The 19,889-nt window shown below is 36.2% G+C and overlaps 1 protein-coding gene across 1 annotated transcript in view; it reads left to right on the top strand.

The window, feature by feature from the left end:
- LOC148953580 (methylmalonic aciduria type A protein, mitochondrial-like) overlaps positions 1 to 19,889 on the top strand; it is a 310,721-nt gene that overhangs the window by 275,363 nt on the left and 15,469 nt on the right. The window contains exon 7 of the mRNA XM_089087742.1: positions 12,979 to 13,140. Within this exon, the coding sequence (XP_088943868.1) occupies positions 12,979 to 13,140 (162 nt within the window). The remainder of the gene's footprint in view (positions 1 to 12,978; positions 13,141 to 19,889) is intronic.

The raw sequence follows: 19,889 nt of genomic DNA, 5'->3' as shown, positions 1-19,889 counted from the left end.
GAGTAAAAGAGTATTATCTTATCTCATGTTGGAAACTGGCAATCAAGTTCAAGTCGAGAGCACAGGGAAACAAATTATAATTCAGGGAAAAACTTATAATATAGTTGATTTAATTTGTGATATGGTTACAAAACATAAAGGACTATTATCCTTTGACGATAATCTATACACCTTTCTGTGTGTATCAAACTTCCCCAAAAGTCTTATTGGCAATAATCAAATTCTAAAGAAACTAAGAAAATATAGTCCTCCTCCAACACCATTTAAAAAAGAAGAAGAAGATTCAATATTTGAAAGATACTATTAGTGCTACTGATTTTACAACACCTGTGGTTGCTAGTCAAAAGCAGAGACGAATTGGATCGCTAATCAGTGTGTAATAGGGGAGAGAACATTACACTACATGTTTACGTTCCAAATGGATGAAGTTCTGAAAGGCGTCTATGAAAATATTGGTAAAGTGGGGAGTTTAAGTTCTCCCAAAACGCTTTCTAAGGCTGTGTCCGGCACCACCACATTGAAAAATGCAAAAAAGTATCTAGCAAATGAATCGAGTTACACACTGCATTGGAATCACAGGTTTCGCAGCAAACAATATCGACAAACTAAATCCTTTTTTCCTCTGCATATAAGGCAAGCGGATCTATAAACTTTAGACAAAGTTCAACAGTATCAAAATGCACCCCATAAATATATTCTTGTGGCAATCAGTGTCTTTAGTCGCTATGCCTATGGTATTCCACTGTAGTCAAAGAGAGGTGTTGAAGTTGCTCGGGCCATTGAAAGTATTCTAGAACAAGATTCATATAGAAAAATTTAATCGGATCGTGGCAGTGAATTTGTTAATCCCCATGTGCAAAGGGTTCTTTTGAAATATATTACAACATAATATCATAGTCACAGCCAAATAAAGGCTGCATTGGATGAACTATTAATAAGAAATATTCTAATATTATTTTAAATATATTGCACATTGAAAAATACACCGGCTTTTATTCATTATTGATATAAAATCATTTTGATTTATAATCAAGGGCCCCATCGATCTCTGTCCAGCTCTACACCAACGGATGTTCACTACAATGAAAATACATTTGATGCCTTTCTAAAGAAATACTCCAATAACAATGAGAAAAAAGAGTAGGATAAATTTAATGTTGGTGATACTGTTTGAATTAATAGAACCACCAATATTTTTGAAAAGGGAAATTATTTATGGAGCACTAAACTTTTTAAAGTGTCCAAAATTCTGGACACAGAGCCCACAACGTAGGGACTGCAAGAGACCAAAGATGATGAGATTCTTGGAGGTTCTTATGAGTATGAACTGCAGACAGTTAGAAACACTAGTGACATATATCAAATTGAAAAGATATTAAAGAGTCGTACAAGCCATGGCAAGAAACAGGTGCTTGTTCGAAGGCTAGGATACAGCTCAGATTTTGATTCTTGGGTCATTGCTGAAGACATTGACAATGCCCAATGATTTTTATGTGACTTTCATGTTCAATGTTTCCGATCCTCTCTACAATGACTTGAATAGAACAAGTGATTTTTGGAAAAAACGCTTCCCCACCATCAAATTTGACGACAGGAAATATGAAGTGTCTCTTGCCAACTATATCCTCAAATATACCTACAGCATCCTGAGAAAAGATTGTAAATATGAAATAAAAATTAGACCCTATGATTGGCCACCGCCACAAAAAGGTGATCAAGAACAAAGTCAAAAAATCAACTGGATGGATTATCCTTATATTGAATTACCCTACGAGGACCTCACTTATATGAACGATTTATGTTGTTCTATTCATAAAAGAATGTCCACTCGTAAAAAAGGAGCTTTTCATTTCAACTATTCGAAGGAGGAGGGCAAGATCTACATTAGTTCACCTATTGCGAGTGAAAAGGTTATTCTCAATGATAATCTAAAGGATACTCTTGGCTTTCAGCTCCACATAATCAAAGGCACAGGTGCCGGAAACACGAATTTCATTTTTTGCTGACTATCTACATGCCTTTTTCACTGACACTTTTGTATTTCTCTATGCTTCATTTGTGGAAATATCACGGATTGTAAATTCAAATTTCACCCTCCTACAAGTTATAGAACGAAAAACCAATCAAGAACATATTCACCACTACAATATAAAGCATCTTCAGTATATTCCCGTAAAAACTTCCTATTTGGAACTCTGTCAGTTAACACTAAGAACCGAATTGGGTGATCCCCGAGTAATTTCAAAAGGTTTGGCTGTGATTACATGTCATTTTCGACGCATCGTTGAACAGCAAGCTGCCTAATAAAAAATTGGTATTCACTTGTCCCGATATTGACTGCTATGTTAATACTCTTTGTTTGAGAAAACCGGGAAATCGAATGAACTACTACACAGGTCACTTGTCAATGTGTGATTATGGTCTTGGCAGTTGATTTGCTAAGCTGTTTCGATCTTCACTACCACTGGCCAGAAAATATCTTGTACCAGCTGTGACAGATTTTACATCCTCTACACTCTAAGATTGGGGCTCTGGCAAGGATTTAAAAAAAAGTGCTTTGGAAAATCTTAGGTCCAGTGCGCGAACCCTTGGCGATAGATTAAAAAAAAATGGTAAAAGCTTAAAAAGGTCAAGAAACACCGCATCGTTCATCAGTCTTCACACACGTCGGAAACGAAAGAAATAACCCCTTTTGTCAAAGAAAAGAAGGAAAAAGACGACGCGTGTTGTAAACAGAAGTCCCAGGAAGGGAATTGGCAGATTAAAGTGTGATTTCTTCTCCTAAAATTTTCTACCTACCGCATAAGGATTCTCAACCTTCAATCACTACCTCATTGAATCTATTCAATGCTGAAAATGTCGATGTGAGTGTCAAGCATGGATACTATGAAGAATTTTATCATCAACAACCCCTCTCAGATAATATCCACTTTCAAATTTATTCCAATGAAGACTACTTTATGGATTTGTCTTCAACATTTATATATTTGAAAATGAAAGTTTGGAAATCCAATAATACAACGCTAATTCGGGCCGATGGGATATCCTATGAAAATTGTATAATACGTAATTTATTTCTTCAAATCAGTGTCTACATTAATGGCACGCTGGTGAGAACAAGCAACAATATCACAAATTACACAAGCTATATGCAATTCATGATGATGAAACCCAAGTCATACAAGGAATTAAGAGGTACTTCCATTGGATATGAATATATTACTAATATTGATAGTACAGATGTACTTAAAAATGCTGCATCTAGTGAATTACATCTAGGTGGAAAAATATATCATGAAATATTTAAAATACCCCAATGGCTGCCGCCGAATGTTAAAGTGGATATAAAACTAACGCTTGCAACCTCCAATTTCATATTGAGAAAAGAACTTGCTGCCAATCCTGAGATAAGTCTCTCCCTAACCTCGGAAATAATTCATGTACGCAAACAACAGGTCATGAGTTCTGTTGCTTTGGCCGTGGAAAAACTGAGACCCAATGGCAATAATATTAAACTACTTGGTCCACATACAATCAACAATCAGCGTCATATTGCAATGGGCTCACGTACCTTCACCTATACATCCATTATCAATGGTGAAATCCCGTCAAAACTAGCTTTGTCATTTGTAAAAAGCGCCAGTGCAATAGGATCATGGACTGAATGCCCACATAAATTCGATATGTTTTGACTTTCCTCTCTTGTGTGCAAAGCAAATAGTATCCCACTCTAAAATCTATCTTTTGATAGAACCTATAGAACATTGTATAAGTTAACCATGCAAACCCTAGATTATGACTCTCAACTATTTGAAAATGGTATAACAGAAGATATGTTTGCTAAAACACATGGTATCATTGTACTTGATTTGTCTGGCACACAGGATATGAGTATAGTAAGTACGGGGAGTGTGCGTTTAGAGTGTACATTTGCCGACACATTGGCTGAGAGTATTGCCCTAATCTCACTAAATCAATATGAAACCTATTGGGAAATCACTCCCAAAGGCAGTGTTTTACTAGACTTGGCGCCATGAACACCAGTCAAGTAATCAGTGAATTTGATCTGGACCTCTATATATCTCAGTACAACTCCTATTGTCGGCCCTCGGAAATTCTTGGAAAAATTCAAAGTGTCAATAATACCTTGATTATTGTTAATAGCAGTCCGTCGACTGTATTGACGGGTCATTGGCTGTTCGTCTTTCAAACAATGAAGACGATTGAATTTTTTTATCCTCTTGGTATACCATATACATTCTAAACGCCTCACATCAGCAACTGTATTGAGTGCAGTGGGACAACTATTATTCAAAATCGAAAGAGGGTTCAGGATGTAACGACTAGAAGCTGTGGCTTCCATGCGCTACTAGATTTGTGTTCCGATGCCGTGGATATACTTACAAGCAGTTTCTCCACATTTATGTTGACAATCCACGTCTGAACGACTTTCTAGTGGAAAATATCCTCTCAGACCTATATAGTATTGATTTCAGTGCACTAAGAGTAAAGTGCTTTAAAAATGTTTGTGAATTTGTTTATTAATAAAATGCGTATATATACAACATTATCTTTAAATTTACACTTTAGATTTCTTCATCTTTGATGTATAGGCAACTGTCGTGAACCACTAATGCTGGTAAATCATTTGGATTCACTGTATATTGATCTTGATTGACTGCAAAGTCAGGGTCACATTTTCTACAGTACAATTTAACTTCACTATTGTCATATATCTTTGTATAGTCAATGATACTATTTGCATTCATATTATGAAATTCATGAGTTTCAATCTGTCTATTTGAAGCAATATCACATACAGTGTTTTCAAGTGGTGACTCACATTCGGTAACTGCCAAATAAAAATCCCTCGGCTTATAGTCATAGTAGGCAGTGCCATCACAGCGATGACGTAGAAGCCAAATTGCCTGTTACCCCAACAGTTGAATCTTAGACCAGATTCCTCTTCCCAGAATAATTTAAATCCACGATGATATCAATCTCGTAGAAATAAACTGAAATCACGTTTAGGATTCTTTCCAATCATAGCGGGGTAAGTATTCTCCCACTGATCACATTTATCATTGTGACAATTGGAGCACAGGTGCCCTCTAGGGTGAGAGTCACACACCTCTTCAAGACATGAATTACATCCTTTAATTTGTACTGCATAGCCTCCATGTAATTTACAAGGATTACATAATTTACACTTTTCACTATAGTCATCAATAATTGTACAAGTCTCACATTGAGTCCAACTGCCAAGAGTGTACATGCACAATGGACATATATAGAACATTTTTTGGTTTCCGATGTCAACTCACTCACAGCTAAAACGAAACTGATCGTCCTCGCTCGATAAATTAAAGGTGGAGGAATGATGGAGAGGAGTAACTCTGTGACGTTATCTGTTTTAAAAGAGGGAGGAGCCATTTAGATGTAATCTGTTGGCAATGTTTACAAAAAGTATATCTACTATATGATTCTGGCTTGTTCTAATTAATATATCAAATACTTGACCATAAGCACTTGAGTCACATATTAAAAGATCAATACAATATTCCAACTGGGGAGAATCACTTCTCATTATGATGTCAAGTGTTCCCTGACAAGAGAATATCCTGCGTTGAAGAGATAACTCGAGAAAATCATCATCCAAAATCAAATGTTTTTCTATAAACACTAGATTTGATCTAATTATCTCTTTCTCATATTTATCCATTTTTCAATCCCTTTAATCCCACTGCTGACTTTTGACTGACCCTGATTGGTTAGCCCTGACCAGAAAATAAAGAGAAAATTTTTTATTTCTAGACGATTTTATTGATTAATTAGAACAACATTAATAATAAAGCTCATGTACAATTAGCGATACTGTTTATTGTCTTCATTATGTTTCACCAATGCACTTAAAGCACATTGAAGTCTATTCACATGTGCTTTATCAACTTTAGCGGCAAAACATAATTGATCCTCCATTTTAAATTTGCTCAAGCATATCACATATCTTGCATATACTGCATCCCATTCAAGACAAAGACGTGATCCTTTCGTGATTTCCACCGCAATGTTTGGTGCTCTTGTACTATTATCATCAGCTCCACTATCAACTTCTAATAGGGTAAACATTCCACTCATCTCTATCACAAATATATATCCAAATGAGTAAAGTCAAACTGTTCTTCTTCTCGCTCCTTGAATTCTAGTCACAGACTAATAAAACTCTAGTAAACATCCATTCCTTATATTCTATCCATCAGTATTATGTAAACAAAGCCCTCTGAGTGGCTGAGAAGGACATATATGATCTAACTGTTTCCGGGAAACTCATAACATTTACCCAAAACAACAACAACAAATAAATGTTGTTTTCTATTTCTGGACACCATGAGATTCGCCTCGAGTATGTACATGCTCAAAACAACAACAATAACAAATACTATTTCTAGATCAATAACAAATCACTGATTTCTGGATCATAACATTCGCTGAGAGCGTGCACTTACAACAACAACAACAACATTGACCTTGACAATTGCCTCAGTAACAATAACAAATACTATTTCTGGATCCTAACATTCGCTGAGAGCTTGCACTTACAACAGAAACAACAATAGTGACCTTGACAATTGCCTCGGAATCAACAACAACATCGACCTTTGGAAATTTAGGTCATTGACCCCATTAACCACGTGTTCTCCCCAGGGACTCTATGCCCTTATTTGGTGTACTGACAGAGTTAGACTAAATTGTAGATGGCAGCAGGGGTGGGTGTAACGACTGGCACCCCCACTTCTACTCATAACAAGCCGATGCGCTATCATGATTTACTGTTCATAATTTTGTCAAGTCTCAAAACAATCGACTTCGAACAATTTTTTTGTAGGAATGCCCCATGGACCCCGGCCCGGGAGCCAAGGGGCAATGCCGCGGAAACAAGAAGACGTTAAACAATATATGTAAATAGGAAAATGAGAATTATTCCAATGAAACTTTGGTAAAAACAAAGCTCTTGGTATCACTTGACCACGCACCACCCCTCCTTGGGGGATTTCCCGACGGCTCTTAAGATCCCCACACCTATCGCCTTGTTCGCTATCACTTTGCAACACCCATATTACAGGCATAGTCCAAAATTTTTCCCGGAAATCAAGGAGAATGAGAGATTAATTTTTACCTCCCTCCTCCCCCAAACTCCATCTAAGGTTCATAAATAGTTAGGAATTTTTGACATAAACAATTTTGGGGACTAGAAGCCCATTCCCCCTACCTACACAAAGATCCCCCGCCCCCCCCCCCGCCATAACAGACGATGCGCTATTATGAATTACTGTACAGAATTTTGTCAAGTCTCAAATCAATCCACTTAGCTAAATGAAGCTTTAACATAGATTAAATTTAAAAAAAACAAGTTTTTTTAACTGAAAGTAAGGAGCGACATTAAAACTTAAAACGAACAGAAATTATTCCGTATATGAAAGGGGCTGTCCCCTCCTCAGTGCTGCGCTCTTTACGCTAAAGTTTTTTATTGTTTAAAAAAAATAGAGTTGTGAGAAAGTCAAACTTTACCGTAAAGAGCAAGGCGTTGAGGAGGGGACAGCCCCTTTCATACACGGTATAATTTCTGTTCGTTTTAAGTTTTAACGTCTCTCCTTACTTTCAGTTAAAAAAACTTGTTTTTTTTAGTTAATTTTTGAACATTTTTTAATAAATGCAGGTTTTGGTCTTGGCTCACAGTACATGAATAATAAAAACAAAATTTTCATATTAATTTACTTTTATTTGGTTAAATGGCTTTCTCGAAACTTGTTTCATTTTATTTACGAACGTTTTTATTAGTAATAAATATACGTAACTTACGAATTAACTTACGTAACGAACTTCTATATTCATATATTTTTAATACGTATATTAGGGGGTTCACCTCCCAGTCAATACCTTGCTCTTTAAGCGAAAGTTCAAATTTTATTCCAATTCTTTAAAAATGACCACTTAATCACAGAGGACGTTAATTAGAATAAATAGCTCTTATGAAAGTACTAAAAAATCTTTGGCTTAAAGAGTGAGGTATTGACTAGGGGGTGAACCCAATCATATATGTAATATTTTCTGTTCGTTTAAAGTTTTGATTTTGCTGCTGTTGCAGTTGAAAAAACTTGTTTTTTTATATTTAATTTCTGATCTTTTTTTAAATAATGCTGGGAAGTCTGGCGTCCCCTTCATAGCAATGCCCCTTCCCCCATTAAAACTTCCTTTATGGAAAGATACTCCTACATACCCCCCTAGCCCTGGCACGTCCGTAGGAATTTTTTTCGGGTGGGGCCAAATCATTCAAATCCATTATTCTGTTAGAAAAATAAGAAAATTATGGGAAAATGAAAAAAATCGTGAGATTTCGGGGGGGGGGGGGCCGGGCCCGGAAGGCCCCCCCCTGCGTACGTCCCTGTCCGATCCCCCGCCCACTACCAGTAAAAATCTCCCCTGAAAACGTTTGTACTGTATACTTCCCAATAACCAATACTATATGTTAACATTGGGTAAAGTTCGTAACTTTCAGCCCTCCTCCTGGGAACTTCGGGTGATTAAGGCATCCTAAAAGACATACTTATAATATTTTCGAACATGCTGAACAAAATGGCTATCTAAAAATTTTGATCAGGTGACCTTGGGAAAACAATGAGCGTGGGAGGGGGCCTAGTTGCCCTCCGTTTTTTTGTCACTTAAAAAGGGCACTAGAACTTTTAATTTCAATTCCAATGGGCCCTCCCACGATATTCTAGGACCACTGGGTCGATACGATCACCCCTGGGGGAAAAACAAAAATAAATAAAAATAAACACGCGCCCGTAATCTTTCTTCTGGCAAAAAATGCAAAATTCCACATTTTTGTAGATAGGAGCTTGAAACCTCTACAGTAGGGTTCTCTGATACGCGGAATATGATGGTGTGATTTTCATTCAGGTTCTATAACTTTTTGGGGGTCTTTCCCCCTTTTTTCGAAAATCAGCAAAATTTTCTCAGGCGCGTAACTTTTGATAAGTACATTTAAACTTGATGAAACTTATATATTTGAAATCAGCATTAAAATCCAATTCTTTTGATGCATCTATTTGTATCAAAATACCGTTTTCTAGAGTTTCGGTTACCATTGAGCCGGGTCCCAATAACCAATACCATATGTTAACATTGGGTAAAGTTCATAACTTTCAGCCCTCCTCCTGGGGGCTTCGAGGGATTAAGTCATCCTAAAAGACATATTTATAATATATAATATAATAATATATATATAATAATATATAATATTTTCGAACATGCTGAACAAAATGGCTATCTAAAAATTTTGATCAGGTGACCTTGGGAAAAAAATGAGCGTGGGAGGGGGCCTAGTTGACCTCCATTTTTTGGTCGCTTAAAAAGGGCATTAGAACTTTTAATTTACGTTCCATTGAGTCCTCCTACAATATTCTATGATCATTGGGTGGATACTATTACCGCTAGAAAAAAAAATAAAATAAAATAAACACGCATCCGTGATTTTTCTTCTGACAAAAATTGGAAAATTCTACAGTTTTATAGACAGGTGCATGAAACCTCTACAGTAGGGTTCTCTGATGCGCTCAATATGATGATATGATTTTCTTTAAGTTTCTATAGCTTTTAGGTCGTCTTCCCCCCTTTTTTCAAAATCAGCCAAATTTTCTCAGGCGCGTAACTTTTGATAGGTAAAATCAAACTTGATGAAACTTATATATTTGAAATCAGAACTAAAATCTCATTCTTTTGATTTATCTATTGCTATCAAAATTCCGTTTTTTAGAGTTTCGGTTACCATTGAGCCGGGTCGCTCCTTACTTACAGTTCGTTACCACGAGCTGTTTGATAGATCTACTTACCTTTTAAATTGTATGGAATATTGGCATATTTAGGAACTAATGCGCCACTGCACTGTATTACTACTTCTGAAACTTCTAAGCTCAATATATATTTTAGTTTTTAAAGTTTTTTTTTATATAGTTTTTTTGATAATTTTGAATTGATTTGATATGTCATAATTTTTATTCAATGGCAGCAAATGGGCGAAAATTGTCATTTTGTGCCACAAAATGACATAAAACTACTTAGTAATGGCTTAATATCTTTTTCTTCTTAAAAAGGGCACTAGAACTTTTAATTTCCTGATATTGTAGGACTATTGGTCCAATACGATCACCCCTGGGAGTAAAGATAAACAAACAAATGAACACACGTCCGTGATCATCATTTTCGGAGAAAATTAAAAATTTCGTGTTCTAATAGATAGGGCCTTGAAACGCTTACAATAGGTGTTCTGATAAGCTGTCTTTAACGGTGTAAATTTCATTAAGAACGCTCGTCATTTTGAGTACTTATTTTACCTTTTTTTCAAAAATAAGGCAAAACTTCCGAGCTCGTAAGTTTTTGTGAATAACTTAAATGTTAACGAATTCTATTCATATTTCAAATCACCATAAAAGGTCATTTCTTTTGATGCATATATTGTTATAAAACACCTTTTTTCTCAGTTTTTATTACTATCAGCATGGACCGCTCCTTGCTCATAGCTCGTTACAACGAACCTGTCTGGAACCTTAGTATGGTGCGATCTTTTTTGGTGTTTCAAAAAGGCAGTAGAACTAAAATTTTTGGTTAGATTGAACTTAATTTTTGCACGTCCAACGATTGAACGTTCAATTTTTGACGACCACTGGTTCTAGATGACTTTGCTGATAACTTGATGAGTTGTTTTAATTTATACAAACTTAATATTTTAAGATCGTTTATTTAATTTTTAAGAACCACAATACGAAGTAGCCGTATTTGATGAAATCTATATACGGTTTCCAAAATTTTGGTTATATTTTTCTTGTTTGCTTACTATTGGCGAGGATGGCTTATTTCTTACCTTTCATTAACATGAACTCTGTGACCAACATCATTAAATATTCATGCAATGGAATTTGACATCTGCATAACTAATATTAATACTAATAATGGTGCTGTGTACGCTGCTCATCCACCCCAAACGGTTCAAAGGGTGACTAATCCTTCCCATGAAGTTTCGGTTCCCCTTAAAACCTTACTTATAGACAGGTTTTAATGGACATAGTAAAGGCGGTGGGTGCAAGGAAGATGTGAAAAGTAGAATAACCAAGGCTCAGGGTGTTTTTTAACAGTTGAAAAAGTTTGGAAAAATAAAAAGATAGTTCTTCAAAGCAAGAGTAAAATATTTGAAGCTGCAGTGATGCCAGGGGTCAAGTTTAGGGCTGATTTTCGGGAATAGTATATAATATTGCATGTATATTTCAGGATGAACAAACCTTGTCTTATCTTATCTTGAACAATAAAATAATAACTAGTATAATGAACTAAATAATAGAGAGAGCAATAGAACTGAAAACTGATTTATTTGTACTCGTTTTGACATAAAATATGGGTTTTTGTACAGTTGTTTAGATGGAGAAAAACAGAAATAATATTTTTACTGCATAACAAAAAATACAAATTGTAAACTGCTACAAAGTGCTGATAGTGCTGATTTCGAGAAGCTATGTCTTATAGATATAGATTCCCGACCCATTCCACAACGTCCTGCTTTTCGTTTGGCTGCAGGTGAATGGTCAAAAAGCCCGATTTTGGGCAACATATTATCTTTTATCCAGTAAACACAATTGAACAAGTTTAACCATTCTTGATGTATAGCCTTAGAAAGTGAGGGGGGACCACAGTTTTCTTGTTTCTTATTGTTAGATAGACGGTTAGTCAAATGAACACCTGAAGCTATCCTTAGAGAACTACTCTAGAAAATTGTATGGATTTAAAACTGAAATTCAGTAACTACATGAGTGCCCATAAGGGGGGGCAGGGAGGGTACCAGCTCTCCCCCTGCATGAATGACGCTGTCTTATATCTTATTTTTGTTTTGAGATTTCTATTATACAGCTTTGGAAGTACTGATTAGTTCAGGTAAGCCGCCTCCCCTGAAATTCAGCTTTTGGATGCCCATGAGTAACTACTTACCAGGTAGTTACGAGGTTAATAGACTTTGGGGTAAGAATTTGATGGGTATGCTCCAAGAACGTTTGGATGTAAAATTGAAGGGATCGGAATTGGATACTGTAGACGATGAATGGAATGGCGTTACGACAAAAGTCCATAAATTAGCAGACGCCATTTTGGGAAGGATAGTATGAAATGCAGTGTTATATTAGCGAATATATTAGCGGAAAATCTTTAGGTTTGGTAGAAGAGAGAAAGAATTTGTATCATCAGTTATTGAGGAATTGATTTTACGAGAATAAGAGGAAAGTAAGGGAATTAGAGAAGGCAATAAGGCATTGAATTAAGAATACGCGACATGAAAGCTGTGGATAGAATTGCTGAGCATGTTGGAAAATTTAGCCAGACAACATAGTATTGGTAGTGAGATATCAAATGGCCATGTTAAGAGTTTGAGGAAAGTAGTCAGTCTGGACTAGTCCAGACTGGTAAGGGTAGTAATTGGGTCTGAATTGATGACAAAGAGTGCTAATGAGAAAAGAAAAATGGCATCGGGAAAAGATTGTATCCTCAACAACGTTTTGTAATTATCTGAAAGGGATAACTGCATGCAGGATGACCCATAAATAAAAATCAAGTAAATAAAATAATGTCTTTTCGTGTCATACTTCTACATACAGCAACCACATAAAACATTACAATGTTCCTCTGGATTGTTTTCCACTAACAACCAAAAATCGAGACGAGACAAGATAAAACATCAACAATCAAATCTCTGAAACTCTTGTGCTTTTGTTTATTAACGTTGCTTCCATTTTGCTCATTACAAGGCTACAGTAGGCTAAATCCCGGAAATACATCTCCCCTCTGGACATGCTGCAATAACATGATGACTAGTTTTATCATATTGTCTACATACATCAACACTATATAATTTGTTGCTTTATTGTTTGTTTTTTAAAGGTTAAAAGGGTTTCTTCAACTACTGGAGATGGAATAGATGAATTATGGTCAGCTATAGAAGACTTTAAAGATGTCATGGACTCGACGGGAGAGTTACACGAAACAAGGATAAAGCAGCATAAAACATGGATGTGGAGACACATCAATAATCATATTATGGACGTAAGCAAACAGTTACTTTCTAAATTTTGAATTTTACTTGTCCATTAGTTCTCAGTGTCGGGCGTTACGATAATTCTATTAAGTAACTATCGTATTCGTATAGCCAAAGTGCCGAGGGTTATTTTTTGTAGCTGAGCTGGCTCTGATTAGGATTTTAGGTGTTCGTTTGATCAACCGTGTACAATGACCTTTTTCTCGCTTGTTTCTATAGTAACTATGTCCTGGAGGTGAGAGCAATGTCCTTCTTTATGATCTTGGCATCCAGTAACGTGCCAATAGTTCGGTACACAGATGACGTCCTAAATTTCTGTTGTGCTTCTTTTTAACTTGACAAAGTTCGAAATCTTCCTTAACAGCTGGAAGAGTTTCATCAGCTCTTGGAAGCTTAATAGTTAAACCTACTGATTGTCATAGTATATTTTTGCCTCTCCGTCACGTCCGCTTTACGTCATATCAGATCTCTTCTAATCTAGCATCTAACCGTCGATTTTTGACATCTTATGCATCTATTGTGATCTGCAAACTCTGCTTCAGTCGTCGGTTACTAGCTAGTGTTTATAATGCAGTACTCCCCCCCCCCCTCACACACACCATATTATCCTATGCATTGAGACGTCCTGAGAAAATCTTCAAAATCAGACCAGTCAAAAATCTGTTCACTTCGTTTCCCTCGCGCAAAATATTTACTATGTTCACCACTTTAGCACAGAAATAAAATAATTATTAAAAAAAACAGCGAAATACATATCTCGGGCTATTGAAGAACATACTACGATAGTTTTGTGATTTTTTTGGAGTTTTTTTTTGTGCCATTTTTTACGTTAAATATTTTGCTTCTATTGTCTTGTTTTCAATTGATCTCCCTTTTCTTGTGACAGGTTTTTCAGTAAATATAACAACGAGATTTGCAAAAACGTATTTGATACTGTTTATATGACTAAAATGAAAGGAAATAAAAATTATTATGTCAGATTTACAGATGAAGAACAACAGATTACCAAAGATTGTGCTTTTTTGGGAATTAAGCAGTGGCCAAAGAAAATTAACCCAATAGTCCAGTAGGAAAAATTTCGCATGTGCGCTGCCGCCAAAACATCTTCCCATTGGGGTTGTATCGTCGTGTGACTGTTGGACAGGTCCTGTCTATATCTGTGACGCAAGGTGTTTTTTGGTCAACCTCTCCTGCGGTTTCCCTGAGGTTGTCGTTCCAAGATCTGTCTTGGGATCTTGTCATCCTTCATACGGATCACATGCCAAAGGTATCGCCACCTTCGTTGCCGAATGATGTCCGTAACCATGGGCTGGCCTGATATAGATCAGGCTTTCTGGTTTCTGACGTGATGTCTCCAGTCGATATTCAGAATCCTCCGAAGGCAATTGTTTTCGAAGGCAAGAATTCATCTCTCTTGTTATTGGCTTAAATTCCAGCACTCACTGCTGTAGAGGTGTGCAGAAAGGACATTGCTATTAAATAGCCTCATTTTTAATTTCGTAGAATACTTTTTCAATGGTCATACTGGTTTTAGTCGTTTAAAAGCTCCACCGGCTTGGTCTATCCTCAACTGCACTTCCCGCTCGCTTGACCCTAAATTTTCCACTGTGTTGCCGAGGTACCTGAACTCTACGACCTGCTCGACAGTTAAATCAGGGGGAATTAGTTGTTGCCATGCTCTGTGTCTTCTCTGTGTTTATCTTGAGGCCAAGTCGGCCAGCATTTTAACGGATAGTATTGAGGAGATACTGGAGTTTGGTAATAGGAAATAAAATTAAAGGAAATAAATGAATAATCCAAAAGTAAAATAATCCAATAGGACGGGAACGTTTAAGGAGAATAGGCGGAGTGAGCTTCATGGTAGGAAGTAAAACTCAAGTTTGGAGCAGAGCGGGGTTGGAAAAAACTTTTCCAGATTTTTGGTGTTAATGTGGCCGGGTGCTTCAAAGAGTTGTTAGTAGTATCAGTCTACTGGAAAAAGAGACCTAAATTAGTTTTTGAGCTCGAAGGAAAATGTTGCATTAAATATGTTTATTTTAGCTCCTTCGAGCTTATTTATCCAATAAAAAATTTAAGATAGCTACAAATCTAGCAATTTGAGCTTGGGTTGATTATATGTGTCACATCTTAAGGAAGCTAAACTCCCCAAATTGATCATGTAAGTTTACTAGGACAAAGTTCAACCGAGCTAAACATTGTCCTACTTTCAACTGAGTAAACAAATTAAAGCAAAATTTAACTACTTAGCAACTTCAAATTCAGCTATCAGTAACAAGAATTTTTCACAACTTAAACTTATCTACTTACAGCATTTTTTACTCAGCAGAAACATTGTTTTATCCGATAAAATTGAACTTAGTAATTCATACCTCATTTTTCAAATCAGGTTTGATCAGACCTGAGAAATTATACTTTGATAAATCCAACCCTGGCTGAACGGTAAGGGAGCCAGTATTCTTATTAACTCAAATTTTTTTTTAATTTAAATTAAAATTACGATTTTATAGTTATGCACATATTAGGTAGCCTGAAGGCGGTTTTGCCGAATCTCAATCGCAGGTTTTACTTTATTCAAGACAAAAACCTTGCCTTGATGCTGAAGATTACAAATGTAGTGTAAACAAGATAGGTAATTATTTATTTTACTATCCCCGTTGGCAACAGCCAAAAGGTTATAATGACTTTGGCAGCTGTATCAAAGTTGAAGCGAACCTCGAGGTTTGGTGCAACCGAACCTCGCTCCATAGTAGAATAAAATTTGAAAAATTGTTTTAAAAGAAATTATCAAAAAATTGTTGTTTATTCAAAAATATTAACTATTGTTTAGGTTCAACTTAAGAGTGATTTGAAACTACGAAACTTTCAATTTGAAAAAAATAATACCCTAAAACCCCCTGAAAATACCGGCGAATCGAAAAACATTTCGTATCGGGCATGGCATGCACTACTACTGCTACTACTAATCCTCACAACTCACTGCAGCACTAAGCCGGCGGGGACCAACAAATCTACGCACGCTCTTTATCCACATCAATTTATGAAAATTTTTCCTCTTTACACCTTCCCAAGAAGTCCCAATTTACTTTAAATGCTTTCCTGCAACCTCGTCCCACCCCATTTGGGGAAAACCTGCTTTTCGTTTGGTCCTAGATGGTTGGCCAAAAGGCCGAATTTTGGCAATCTGTCATCCTTCATCCAGACAACGTGTCCTAGTCATCTTGACCTTTCTCTCATTATAAGCTATGGAAGTGGGAGAGAGCCACATTTTTAGCACAGCTTCCTGTTTGAAGTACGGTCATTCAGACGGGTACCGAAGAGAATCCATAGACATCTCCTCTGGAAAACATCTAACAGCTCCTCCTCCGTCTTTTAGAGCGCTCAAATTTCAGAACTATACTTGACTACTATCATCACTGTTGCTTCCAATATTCTAACCTTAAGTCTCAGACTTAATTTCCTATTCTTCCAAACTTTTTCAACTGGGAAAAAAGCGCTTGGCTTTTCTACTTTTAACATCTTCGATACATCCAGTATTGTTGCTGGATACAACCTAGGTAAGTGAATTTATTGACTTGATCGATCTTCTCGCTACCCAATATCACCTCTCCTACACTTTTTCCCAGTCTAAGCAACTTAGTCTTATTGACATTAATTTTCAAACCTATGCTCGCACCCTGATCTCCCGAAACCTCCAAAAGTTAAATCATTTTGCTAAAATTTTCATCTAGAATACTCAAATCATAATCGTAATCTAAGTTTAGGAGATTTTTATCGTCCCATGCGATTCCATTCTCTCTCATATCCTTTGCCGTGTTCCTTAGGATAAAGTCCATCAAAATGACCCATATAACCCGGGACAGAACTCAATCCTGCTTAACTTTTGAATTAAAACAAAACCAGCTACTAACCTCATTTCCTTCCTTAACCGTGGCAATGTTGTGCTCATGCATAGCACTAACCACTTTGATGTATTTATCCGGTATACCACACAATGTTTGCTCGATAAGGGTCAAAACCTCGTCGTGTGAAAATTGTGAATTAACAATCGATTCAACGTTATTGAAAAACTTTTTTACTTTGGTGTTTCGGGTTGATTCTGTTAAAAAAAAACTGAAAACAAATCAGACGAATTTACTGGAAAAAATGTGCATTGTCAGTTTAATATACATATGCTGATGTTTATTCCTTAAAATTCTAATTAGTTTTTGATTTGAGAAAGTTATAAAAGTGAAAACATTTAATAGAATTTTTTCAGCAAAGTACAAATTATATTCTAGCTTTTAGAAAGCACTGTGTTTTTCAACCCTACTTATATTAATTTCTGCTTGTTTTGAGTTTGATTCTGTTATCTATTTTAATTTCTGTTCGTTTTGGGTTTTATTTATTTATTGATACTTATTTGTGGTAGTTGTATGCTTGGTAGATTGTTTGATTCTATTTTCGTTCATTTTTGGTTTGATGGAGTTCTTTACTTTTTGTTGAAAAACTTCAAACCTTTTTTGAACTTTCTACGACAACGCTTTCTATAAAAACCTTATATGCCCCCAGGGCATAACTTACAACCCTCTCCCTGAGGGCTGTGGGGGAGTGTCCTCCTTAAAGCCATAGTTTCTATCTGGAAATCAACTACGCTGAACAAAATAGTTATCACAAAATTTTGATTGGGTGTGTTTGGGGAAATGGTGAGCTTGGAAGGGGTGTTAGTTGCCTTCCAATCACTTTAGACTATCAAAAATGGCACAAGCCACGCAAATTTCCAATTGAATGAGAGTAGGGAGGCCCTAACGACTCGTGACAGTACATAATTTATTCATGGTTTATTGATCCACTAAAGGGTCAATGACACCTTTTTTAAGGTCGATTTTTTTGTTTTTTCTAAGTGTATTGACTCTGGGACGAAGTTTGCACATGCGCGTTGAATACTAACGGGGCAATATATTGATCCACTAGAGGGGAAGCAGTATTCTGAGAACTTGATTTACATAATCTGACGGTGAATTATTGATCAACGAAGGGAAATTAAGAAACAATATGGCTATTTTGATCTTTAGGTCTGAGGGATAAATGGTCTTTAGTGACAGAGATAAATTAATATTCTATTTTTAAATATGGCTTCTCTGGTCATTAGGCTTAGTGATAAATTCTGGAATTAATATTCTATCGTAGTCATAATAGTGTAGCTAGGAACACCTATGAGATGAAGACAGATTTAATATATTTTATATTTTAAGGGTTTCCTCGGAATTTCAAATGTGACAGCGCAGGGATGCCGAAACAAAGGAACACGCTGAAATTACTTTTAGGGATTATTTGGGCGAAACCGTTTGAGACATTTTAGAAGATGATTTAGGCGAAACAGTTTGAGACATTTTAGAAGATGATTTGGGGTGAAACTCTGTGGTCGTTATAATACACAAGTTCCATTTGAAGTGTTGTTGAATTTGTCTTTGCTGGTTTGAATGTCTAAAGTGCCTTTCTTTCTCTGTTTGTATGTCTGAATCGATTTGTTTACATGTGTGGGTTGGTGTTTGCAAGTCCAAGAATTTGTCATTGTTGGTTTGAATGTCTATAGTGTCTGTCTTTCTCTGTTTGTGTGTCTGAATCTATTTGTTTGCATGTGTGGGTTGGTGTTTCCAAGTCCAAGAATTTGTCTTTGCTGGTTTGAACGTCTAAAGTGCCTTTCTTTCTCTGTTTGTATGTCTGAATCTATTTGTTTACATGTCTGGGTTGGTGTTTGCAACTCCAAAACTTTGTCTCTGTTGGTTTGAATGTCTAAAGTGTCTGTCTTTCTCTGTTTCTATGTCTGAATCTATTTGTTTCCTTGTCGGGGTTGATGTTTGCATATCCAAGAATTTGTCTTTGTTGGTTTGAATGTCTAAAGTGTCTGTCTTTCTCTGGTTGTATGTCTGAATCAATTTTTTTGCAAGTCTGGGTTGGTGTTTAAAAGTCCAAGAATTTGTCTTTGTTTGTTTGAATGTCTAAAGTGGCTGTCTTTCTCTGTTTGTATGTCTGAATCTATTTGTTTGCATCTCTAGATTGCTATTTGCAAGTCCGAGAATTGGACTTTGTTGGTTTGAAGGTTTAAAGTTCCTGTCTTTCTCTGTTTGTATGTCTGAATCTATTTGTTTGCATGTCTGGGTTGGTGTTTGCAAGTTCAAGAATTTGTCGCTGTTGGTGTGAATGTCTAAAGTGCCTGTCTTTCTCTGTTTGTATTTCTGAATCTATTTGTTTGCATGTCTGGGTTGGTGTTTACAAGTCCAAGAATTTGTCATTGTTGATTTGAATGTCTAAAGTGCATGTCTATTTCAGTTTGTATGTCTGAATCTATTTGTTTGCATGTGTGGGTTGGTGTTTGCAAGTCCAAAAATTTGTCTTTGTTGATTTGAATGTCTAAAAAGCCTGTCTTTCTCTGTTTGTATGTCTGAATCTATTTGTATGCATGTCTGGGTTGGTATCCTCAAGTCCAAGAATTTGTCTTTGTTGGTTTGTATGTCTAAAGTGCCTGTCTTTCTCTGTTTGTGTGTCTGAATTTATTTGTATGAATGTCTGGGTTGGTGTTTGCACGTCCAAGAATTTGTCTTTGCTGATTTGAATGTCTAAAGTGCATGTCTTTCTCTGTTTGTATGTCTGAATGTATTTGTTTGCATGTCTGAGTTGGTATTTGCAAGTCCAAGAATTTGTCTTTGTTGGTTTGAATGTCTAAAGTGTCTGCCTTTCTCTCTTTGTATGTCTGAATCTATTTGTTTGCATGTCTGGG

Source organism: Artemia sp. Qi Xiang Cuo, chromosome 4, assembly GCF_049724085.1.
Source record: "Artemia sp. Qi Xiang Cuo chromosome 4, ASM4972408v1, whole genome shotgun sequence".
Lineage (NCBI taxonomy): Eukaryota > Metazoa > Arthropoda > Branchiopoda > Anostraca > Artemiidae > Artemia > Artemia sp. Qi Xiang Cuo.
This window is presented reverse-complemented; position numbering and strand designations above follow the sequence as displayed.